This window comes from Rhinopithecus bieti, unplaced genomic scaffold (assembly GCF_001698545.2).
Source record: "Rhinopithecus bieti isolate Rb0 unplaced genomic scaffold, ASM169854v2 scaffold_13029, whole genome shotgun sequence".
NCBI classification, from domain to species: domain Eukaryota; kingdom Metazoa; phylum Chordata; class Mammalia; order Primates; family Cercopithecidae; genus Rhinopithecus; species Rhinopithecus bieti.
The window spans coordinates 3,983,214-3,993,865 of record NW_016807982.1 but is presented as its reverse complement, the minus strand read 5'-3'; the positions used below and the strand labels follow the sequence as shown (position 1 = coordinate 3,993,865).

The window sequence follows — 10,652 nt, the reverse complement described above, 5'->3', positions numbered from 1 at the left end:
ATACCCATTATGCTTTCAGGTAATGGGAAGAAAAATACAGCACAATTTTTTTTCTCGTTAGGGCACTGTCATTTAAACATAAACCTGGAGTACTCTAAAGAGAATTCAGGTTTATAAGACAAAAGCGTGGCGAGAAGTGTCAGGTGGCAGCAGCACGTATTTCTGAAAAGTAAAATTTTAAGAAGGAAAACAGAAATGGCATGCCTTATCCATTCTGCTTAGCGACAAGCTGCAGCCAAAATTGTTTAAAGTAGCAGGTAAAATAAATATTATCACAAATTATGTTAATTTTGGAAGTGGTGCAGGTGCTGACTTCTAGTAGTATCCAAAATATGCACAAGAAAAAAAAATCCAAAATATTGGATAAAAAAACCCAGGATTATTTTGATACCTGTATTTATACCAAAAAAATGGTAAGGGCTGTGATGGTTAATATTAGGTGTCAACTTGACTGGACAGAGATTGGCTATATGGCTGACGAGGCAATGTTCCTGGGTATGTCTGTGAGGGTGTTGCCAGAAGAATGACATGTGAGTGAGTAGACTGTGAGAGGAACCAGCCCATGTCCAGCTGGAACCTCAATGTGGGTGGGGCACCATTCAATCAGCATTGAGCACAGCTAAACAAAGCAGGCAGAAGAAGGGGGATAAGTAGATTGCGTGCTGAGTCTGCTCACTCTCTCATGCTGTGACAGATGCTTGGCATCCTCTCCTCCTGCCCTTAGACATCAGACTTCAGGTTCTTCAGCCTTTGGACTCTGGGACTTGCACTAGAGGCCTCCCAGGGGCTCTCGGGCCTTTCACCTCCAACTAAGGGCTGCACTGTTGGCTTCCCTGGTTTTGAGGCTTTTGGACTTGGACTGAGTCAAGCGATCAGTTTTTCTCTTTCCCCAGCTTGCAGATAGCCTATCATGGAACTTCACCTTATAACTGTGAGAGTCAATTTTTCCTAATAAACTCCCTTTTATTTATACATATATCCTTGGGTTCTGTCCCTCTGGAGAACCTTAATATAGGGGGGTTGATGAATTTCTGTCACAAGCTGTTCTTATGTGTTACATGTAACAGACATGGCAAATATTTATATTCTTTGTGGAACAAGCCATGCATTTACGTGAAGTCAGCAAAAAAAAAAAAAAAACACACATATAGGGATATGTGATTTTGAGATCAAGGTTAGTCTTAAAATGTAAATAAACTGTGAAATGTATCCACAAAAACAAATGATTAAGATGATAAAATTTTATGTTATACATATTTTACCACAAAAAAAGTAAAATGAGTTATTTGTGGAAAGAAGTGACAAAGTAATTAAGTAAATGCTAACAAATGTAAAATCTAGGTGATGGACATGTAGGTCTCACTGTACTGTACAATTGTTTCAACTTTTTTGTATGCTTGAAATCTTTCATAATAAAATGTTGGAGGAAAACAGAAATCAAAGATATTGCCATCCCTGCTAGAATACACTTGATACACAGTGATTAACTTACCCAGAACCAGGGAAACAAAGGCCTTACAGGGATGATGAAATGTAAAAGCCAGTTTGGCCAGGTAAGGTGGCTCATGCCTGAAACCCCAGCACTTTGGGAGGCCGAGGTGGGAGGATCACTTGAGCACAGGCATTCAAGACCAGTCTGGGCAACACGGTAAAACCTCGTCTCTACTAAAAACACAAAAATTAGCTGGCCACGGTGGCACAAAACATGTAATCCCAGCTACTTGGGAGGCTGAGGCAGGATAATCCCTTAAACCCAGTAACGGGGGCAGTGGAGGTTGTAGTGAGCTGACATCGCACTACTGCACTCCAGCCTGGGTGATAAAGCAAGACACTTTCTCAAACAAACAAAAAAAAAGACCAGCCTGGGCAACACAGGGAGACTCCGTCTCTACAAAAAATAAAAAACAGCTGGGCATGGTGGCAAGAACCTATAGTCCCAGCTACTTGTGAAGCTGAGGTGGAAGGATCACTCGATCCTCTCAAGATCAGAAGTCACCTTTCCAGCCCAGGAGTTTGAGGGGCTGCAGTAAGCTGTGATTGCACCACTCCAGCCTGGGCAATGAAATGAGAATGAAGCGAGACCTTGTCTCCAAAAAAAAAAAAAGAAAAAAAATTAGCTGGCTAGCTAATTACACTAAATCTTCTAAAACTGTTGCTGACTGAAAGTCCATTTTAGCTACACTCAGTGAGATCATCACAACAGCTGTAATAACACTAACCAGAGGGAAGAGATCTGCCTACCATAGCCCCAAAATAGACACTAAACAAGCTTTAGCTCACTCATCATAAATATCCAGTATCCTGAAGACAACACTTGAAGCCCCAATCTAAGCAATAAATTAGTCTACCCCTAAAAAAATAATCTGGATAGGAATTAAACCTGAAAATGACACCAATCAAAAAAGATTTTTCATACCACGTATTTCCATTCCAATAAATGCTTAGCACTCAGGCAAGTACGTAATGCCTAATTTCCAAATTTCCCACAAATTAAAAAAAAAAAAATCAAGGAACATCAAATGTGGTACTTACTTACATCAATCCAAATTCTAGCGCAGGCTGAGCACGATGTTTCACCCATATAAACCTAGGCACTCTCTTTGGGAGGCCGAGACGGCCGAATCACGAGGTCAGGAGATCAAGACCATCCTGGCTAACACGGTGAAACCCCGTCTCTACTAAAAAAAAAAAAAATACAAAAAACTAGCCTGGCGAGGTGGCGGGCGTCTGTAGTCCCAGCTACTCGGGAGGCTGAGGCAGGAGAATGGCATAAACCTGGGAGGCGGAGCTTGCAGTGAGCTGAGATCTGGCCACTGCACTCCAGCCTGGGCGACAGAGCGAGACTCCGTCTCAAAAAAAAAAAAAAACCCTAGCACTCTGAGGAAGCTGAGGTGGGCAGATGGCTGGAGGCCAGGAGTTTAAGACTATCCCGGGCAACAAAATGAGACCCTGTCTCTACAAAAAATTTGCTACATCACCAGGCATGGTGGTACACACCCGCAGTCCCAGTTACTCAGGAGTCTGATGCAGGAAGATCACTTGAGCTCAGGAGTTTGAGGCTACAGTCAGCTATGTTCATGCCACTGCACTGAGGCCTGGGCAACAAAGCAAGGCTGCCTCCAAGAAAACAAAAACAAAACCAATCTAGTTCCTACCTAGTTGTTTTTTTTTTTTTCCAAGATACTCTCATTTTGTCACCCAGACTGAAGTACAGTGGCATGATCTTGGCTCACTGCAACCTCTGCCTCCCAGGTTCAAGCCATTCTCCTGCCTCAGCCTCCCGAGTAGCTGGGATTACCGGCACCCACCACCACACCTGGCTAACTTTTGTATTTTTAGTAGAGAGAGGGTTTCACCATCTTGGCCAGGCTGATCTCGAACTCCTGACCTCAAGTGATCTGCCCGCCTCAGCCTCCCAACATGCCGAGATTACAGGCATGAGCCATCGCGCCCAGCCTGTTTTTTTGTTGCTGTTTTTGAGATGGAGTTTCACTCCTGCTGCCCAGCTTGGAGTGCAGTGGAGCAATTCCGGCTAACTGCAACCTCTGCCTCCTGGGTTCAAGCAATTCTCCTGCCTTAGCCTTCTGAGTAGCTGCGATTACAGGTGCTTACCACCACACCCAGCTAATTTTTGTATTTTTCGTGGAGGCAGTGTTTCACCACGTTGGCTAGGATGGTCTTGAACTCCTGACCTCAGATGATCCACCTGCCTCAGCCTCCTAAAGTGTTGGAATTACAGGCATGAGCCACCATGGCTGGCCTCTACCTAGCTGCTTTTTGTTTGTTTTGAGACGGAGTTTCACTCTTGTTCCCCAGGCTGGAGTGCAGTGATGTGAACTCCGCTCACCACAACCTCCACCTCCCAGGTTCAAGTGATTCTCTCTCCTGCCTCAGCCTCCCAAGTAGCTGGGATTACAGGGATACGTTACCACGCCCGGCTAATTTTGTATTTTTAGTAGAGACAGGGTTTCTCCATGTTGGTCAAGCTGGTCTCGGTCTCCTGACCTCAGGTGATTTGCCCACCTCGGCCTCCCAAAGTGCTGGGATTACAGGCGTGAGCCACCACACCCGGCATTGTTTTTGAAGAACAAAAACTCTAAAAAAAGCTAAATATATGCATACTCTAGAGCTAAGAGGTTCAGTAAAACTGTCCCCAAATTGTTTACTTTCAGCACAGAGATAACAGCATTCTCTGTGCATTCTGAACATGTCCATTGTGGGCTAAGAAGTAGAGTTTAATTAGTTAATATGAAAATGGTAGGCCGGGCGCAGTGGCTCAAGCCTGTAATCCCAGCACTTTGGGAGGCCGAGACGGGTGGATCACGAGGTCAGGAGATGGAGACCATCCTGCTCGATCACCATCACATGGTGAAACCCCGCCTCTACTAAAAAATACAAAAAAAAAAAAAACCAGCCGGGCGAGGTGGCGGGCGCCTGTAGTCCCAGCTACTCAAGAGGCTGAGGCAGGAGAATGGCTTAAACCTGGGAGGCGGAGCTTGCAGTGGGCTGACATCCAGCCACTGCACTCCAGCCTGGGCGACAGAGTGAGACTCCGTCTCAAAAAAAAAAAAAAAAAGAAAAAGAAAATGGTGATGCATAAATGACAAAGGAAATTCGGAAACTCTCCTGTGAAATCTAAGGATGGAAAACTGCATGTACTAGGAGACCCCGGCAGAAGATGCTGACAAAGATACGAAGAGGCAAGGTAGGCTGGCGCATTGGTGGCTCAAGCCTGTAATCCCAGCACTTTGGGAGGGGGAAATGGGAGGATCTGTTAAACTCAGGGGAAGGGAGGGGAAGGAAGACTGGAGTAGGGAGAAGGAAGGAGGAAAAGGAAAGGGGGAAGAAAGAAAGGAAAAAAGGAAGAAAGGGCAATGTATACCAGCACTATCTGTCTACTAGAACTTTCTGAGAATGAAATGTCCTATATCCATATAGTTGTATATAGCTAGCATGACTGAAGAACTGAATTTTTAGAGTTCAATATATACTTAATAGATACTGATCAAGGAAGAAATGGAGACACATGAAGGTTTGGTTTTTGCGCCCAGTCTGTCATAGTTTTTTTTTTTCCTTATTTTTTTTTTTGAGACGGAGTCTAAGAGATTGAGAGACATCACAAACTGGGTGGACTTTAGATATCACTTTGTCACCTTGTTCATCGTAGTCAAATGACTTTCTCTTTTTCTCTCAAATTTTCATTCTTTTTCAGGGTTTTTTACACGTGTGAAATCAGAACTCAGGAGTAGATCATCAGGATATTCTGATATTTCTGAATCAGAAGACTCCGGACCCGAGTGCACTGCACTGGTACGCCTGAGACCCCGTGGCTTGTACGTTATTTGATGGAAAGATGAGCATCACGTAACTTCTCCTGGAAGGAAGGCAAATGACAGCTTTTCTCAAAGCTTGTCTCTCTGACTTATGTAGCCCAGGGTCTTCTGTGGTGGTCAATGTACACACACGCCATCATGTGACCATTCACATTTGAGACATAGAGCTTTTGTCTGATTTTGGAAAGGGTAGAGGGAGAGATTCCTTTGCTTATACTATTCTTGTTTCATATTTCTCATGGATTATATTTTATGTTACCTTAAAGGAAGCCTATACTGTGTATTTTTTTAAGGTAGTATGTTCAGCTAGTTAATAGAGATTATCATTTTTTTCCATGTGAAATACAGAAATAATTCCAATTAAGATTCTGACTTTCCCTAGATGCATAAAATCTTTTTGGACTAATGTATACAGACTTGGTCAATTTCTTATGTAGCTTTGTTTTGTGTAATTATTATCTCAGAAAAATAACTTTACCACTGAAGAGTCTGAAAGTTCAGGTGATGAAAAGAAACAAGAAATAACATCCAACTTTAAGGAGGAATCTAATGTGATGAGGAACTTCCTTCGAAAGAGCCAGAAGCCATCTAGAAGTGAAATTCCAATTAAAAGGTAGGCTTGCTGATAGTAGTAAGTCTTATTATATTCTAAGATAAATACTATGAAAATTTTTTTTAGTTTTACATTTTACCAAAAATGTCATCAGAAAAAATAGACTCCGTTTTTGTGTCATCTCCTCTTTAGGGAATGTCCTACCTCGACGAGCACAGAGGAAGAAGCTATTCAGGGCATGCTGTCTATGGCAGGGTTGCACTATTCCACTTGTTTACAAAGGCAAATACAAAGCACAGGCTGCAGTGGTGAAAGAAACTCTCTCCAGGATCCCAGCAGCTGCCATAGCAGTAACCCTGAGGTTAGGCAGTTGTATCGCTATCATAAACCAGTGGAATGTGGTAAGAAACATAAAATACCCGTCTCTAAAAAGTAACATATGGTGCCCAACTTAATGGCTCAATAATCCTCATTTAGGTTAGAGATTATGAATAAGCATCTTTAGTTGGAAATGTGTTAAGAAGGTTGACCAAAAAAAAAGCACAATGCTGACATATCATGTAAGATGGAAGCAGAGACCTCAAAATGTAAATTACCTGGGATTGACAATTGTGTTCACTAGCATCATTCTTCCATTGTTACGGCAAGCCAGTTAGTATTATTTCCCTTTTACAGACAGGTTGATCAGAGTGGAAGGAGTGTTTTGGTGCCTTAAATGGTCAACTAAGCTTGAACAATCAGCCCTTTTTCCTTTTATGAGAGGAAAAACAAGTTTAGAACCGTTTCTTTCTGATTGAGGCTATTCTTTCTCCTACTTGAAAAGAAAGTATTAGGAAAAGAGAATGGACTCAGTGGCAGTGTTAGGCATGCCACATAGTGTTTTCTTCTTTGTGCCTTTAGAGAAAATGTTTGTGTCCCAAAAAGCCTGAGGACAACTGGGGAGAAGATAGTACTATATTAAAATTGAATGCCTATATAATTATGTACCTGAGGAGCCTGACATCCATTTCACTGAAATAATTTTTATTTATTTATTTATTTATTTTTATTTTTTTTGAGACTGTCTCACTCTGTTGCCCAGGCTGGAATGCAGTGGCACAAATATGGCTCACTGTAACCTCAACCTCCAGGGCTCAAGCAATCTTCCTGTCTCAGCCTCCCAAGTAGCTGAAACTACAGATATATGTCACCACACCTGGCTAATTTTTTGATATTTTGTAGAGACGAGGTCTCAACTATGTTGCCCAGACTGGTCTCCAACTCCTGAGCTCAGGTGATCCTGCTGCCTCTGCTTTCCAAAGTGCTGAGATTACAGGTGTGAGCCACCATGCCTGGTTATTTCACTTAATTCTTTTTTATTTTTCTTTTTTTTTTTTGAGACGGAGTCTCGCTCTGTCGCCCAGGCTGGAGTGCAGTGGCCGGATCTCAGCTCACTGCAAGCTCCGCCTCCCGGGTTCAAGCCATTCTCCTGCCTCAGCCTCCCGAGTAGCTGGGACCACAGGCGCCCGCCACCCTCGCCCGGCTAGATTTTGTATTTTTTAGTAGAGACGGGGTTTCACCGTGTTAGCCAGGATGGTCTCGATCTCCTGACCTCGTGATCCGCCCGTCTCGGCCTCCCAAAGTGCTGGGATTACAGGCTTGAGCCACCGCGCCCGGCCTCTACCTCCATTTAAAATTGAACAGGCTGGTCATAGTGACTCACACCTATAATCCCAGCACTTTGGGAGATCAAGGTGGGCAGACCACCTGAGGTCGAGTTCGAAACCAGCCTGGCCAACACGGCGAAACCCCCAATCTACTAAAAATACAAAAATTAGCCAGACGCAGTAGTGGGCGCCTGTAATCCCAGCTACTCGGGAGGCTGAGGCAGGAGAATTGCTTGAACTGGGAGGCAGAGGTTGCAGTAAGCCAAGATCGTGCCACTGCACTCCAACCTAGGAGACAGAGTGAGACTCCAACTCGAAAAAAAAAAAAAAGACTGAAATAGACATAAAGGAAGAAGCAAGGTTCTACTCTATGAATAAGACAAAGCATTCACCATTAACCCAAGAATTAATGCCACCTTCTAAATTTTCAAGGAAAAGCGGAATCATCAGAATGGGCTTTTACAATTTAAGTTCTTCTGAAGCAAGATGCTAAATATTAAGCTTTCATAATAAACAAACCCAAGAAGTATATCCCTATTTCTCCTCCACGGTTCCTATTTATCTTTACTATTCAGACATACCTTCATCTAGTACCAAAGGAAAAGATATATATACATACAACACAACAAAACAGTAAAAATCTCTTCTACATATCCAAACACTGGCCTGAAGAATGACATTACGAGAAACTTTTACTTTCAACATTACCTATTTTTCTGTAATGTCTGAATTTTTTCAACCGGCATCTGTCTGTGAGCAGGGGGGGAGAAAATGAAGATACCTCCCTGCCCCACCAGGGCTTTCATAAAATGTGTGCTCTGCTTCAAGAAACCCTGGGGTAGGGTAGAAGAGTATTAGGGGACTTACTAGTTTTAGCTTTTTAAAAATAAAATGTTGGCAGGGTGTGATGGCTCACACCTGTAATCCTAGCACTTTGGGAGGCTGAGGAAGGAGTTCAAGACCAGCCTGGGCAACATGGTGAAACCCTGTCTCTATAAAACTACAAAAATTAGCCAGGCATGGCGGTGAATACCTGTAGTCCCAGCTACTCAGGAGGCTGAGGTGGGAGGACTCCCTGAGCCCAAGAGGTCCAGGCTGTGATGAGCCGTGATCACACCACCACACTCCAGCCTGGGTGACAAAACAAGACCCTATCTCAAAATAAAAATAAAAACAAAAAATGAAATGTTAAGCAGAGCCTCAAAGTATAAAATATAAATGCACAACTGTTCTGACTGAAGGAGAAGGACAACTCAGAAAACTATTATTATTACAACCTATTTATTATAGTTAACTACAGTTCTGGCGAATAGTCTTGATAGAATGGGTTTGAACACAAATTTTTATAAACTTTTTTTTTTTCTTCAGACGGAGTCTCGCTCTGTCGCCCAGGCTGGAGTGCACTGGCCGGATCTCAGCTCACTGCAAGCTCCATCTCCCGGGTTCACGCCAGTCTCCTGCCTTGGCCTCCCGAATAGCTGGGACTACAGGCGCCCGCCACCACACCCGGCTAATTTTTTTGTATTTTTAGTAGAGACGAGGTTTCCCCATGTTAGATAGGATGGTCTCGATTTCCTGACCTCGTGATCCGCCCACCTCAGCCTCCCAAAGTGCTGGGATTACAGGCGTGAGCCACTGTGCCCGGCCAAATCAACTTTTTAATTCACACACAATGTATGTACACACCTTAAGAATACAGTTCGATGGCCAGACGCAATGGCTCACACCTGTAATCCCAGCACTTTGGGAAGCTGACGCAGGTGGATCACCTGAGGTCAGGAGCTCAAGACCATCCTGGCCAACATGGTGAAACCCTGTCTCTACTAAAAACATAAAAATTAGCTGGGAGTGGTGGTGTGTGCCTGTAATCCCAGCTTCTCAGGAGGCTGAGGCAGGAGAATCACATTAACCTGGGAGGGTGAGCCAAGACGGGGCCCCGGCAATCCAACCTGGGCAACAGAGCGAGACTCTGCCTCAAAAAACAGTTCGATGAGTTTTGATAAAACATACTGTACAACCACCACCACAACCAAAACAGAGAATATTTCCATCACTCCAGAAAGTACCCTCTTGCCCCTTGGCAATCTACTCACCTACCACTGTACAAATTATTTTCAACTAACAACAGAATCTGAGTGAACTAGGACTTGACAATGGGAGCACTTCCAGAGACTGCCACCAAGTCACTTATTTACTTATTCCCATATTAACTCACCCTTTTATCAATATTTACTATGCCTCTTCTACGTGACTCAATGTCCTAGGGAGGGACTGCATTCAACATTGAATAAAACAAATCCCTTCTTACTCTCTAAAGAGGTGAAGGATGAAACACAATAGATTAAAAATAAATATTATGTTATATAGCAATAATGTAGGGTTGGGGAGGGAAACAGTAACAGTTTTTGAAGAGGAGTCAACAAAGGTCTCTTTCAGGACATTTCCCAGTGTAATAGATACATATATATAAAGATACATCAAAAGTGCCAAAACCAAAATACAGCAACTCCTTAACACTTACGTAGTAAGAACTTTGAGTATACAAAGCAAGGCTATGTAAAGGGTCATCTTATGCCTGAAACAAGAATTTCTTATATTTAAAAATTTAACCTTTTCTTTTTTTTTTTTTTTTTTTGAGACAGGGTCTCCTCCGTTGCCCAGGCTGGAATATAGTGGTACAATCTCAGCTCACTGCAACCTCTGCCTCCCTGATTCAAGTGATTCTCCTGCCTCAGCCTTCCAAGTAGCTGGGATTACAGGCGCACGCCACCACACCTGCCTAATTTTTCTATTTTTAGTAGAAATGGGTTTCACCATGTTCGCCAGGCTAGTCTCAAACTCCTGACCTCAAGTGATTCACCCACTTCAGGCTCCCAAAGTGCTGGGATTACAGGCGTGAGCCACCACACCCAGCCACTAATTCTCTTTTCTTTTCTTTTCTTTTTTTTTTTTTGAGACGGAGTCTCGCTCTGTCGCCCAGGCTGGAGTGCAGTGGCCGGATCTCAGCTCACTGCACGCTCCACCTCCCGGGTTTACGCCATTCTCCTGCCTCAGCCTCCCGAGTAGCTGGGACTACAAGCGCCCGCCACCTCGCCCGGCTAGTTTTTTATATTTTTTAGT

General features: G+C 43.5%; 2 protein-coding genes across 2 annotated transcripts in view; one reads left to right on the top strand and one right to left on the bottom strand.

Annotated features, from left to right (window-relative positions):
• THRAP3 (thyroid hormone receptor associated protein 3) overlaps positions 1 to 10,652 on the bottom strand; it is a 95,488-nt gene that overhangs the window by 76,339 nt on the left and 8,497 nt on the right. The gene's annotated exons all lie outside the window — the stretch shown is intronic.
• Positions 10 to 6,423, top strand: LOC108537237 (lysine-specific demethylase 7A-like). Its single transcript, XM_017884426.1, has 4 exons — positions 10 to 19; positions 5,213 to 5,310; positions 5,798 to 5,946; positions 6,079 to 6,423. The coding sequence occupies exons 1-4, from the start codon at positions 10 to 12 to the stop codon at positions 6,320 to 6,322; spliced, it is 501 nt and encodes a 166-aa protein (XP_017739915.1). The 3' UTR covers positions 6,323 to 6,423.

What these genes read in the sequence shown, in the direction of transcription:
- LOC108537237 (XM_017884426.1), top strand. An exon ending in GACCCGAGTGCACTGCACTG is followed by an intron (nt 5,311 to 5,797) that starts GTACGCCTGAGA and finishes TTATTATCTCAG; the next exon opens with AAAAATAACTTTACCACTGA. An exon ending in AGTGAAATTCCAATTAAAAG is followed by an intron (nt 5,947 to 6,078) that starts GTAGGCTTGCTG and finishes TCTCCTCTTTAG; the next exon opens with GGAATGTCCTACCTCGACGA.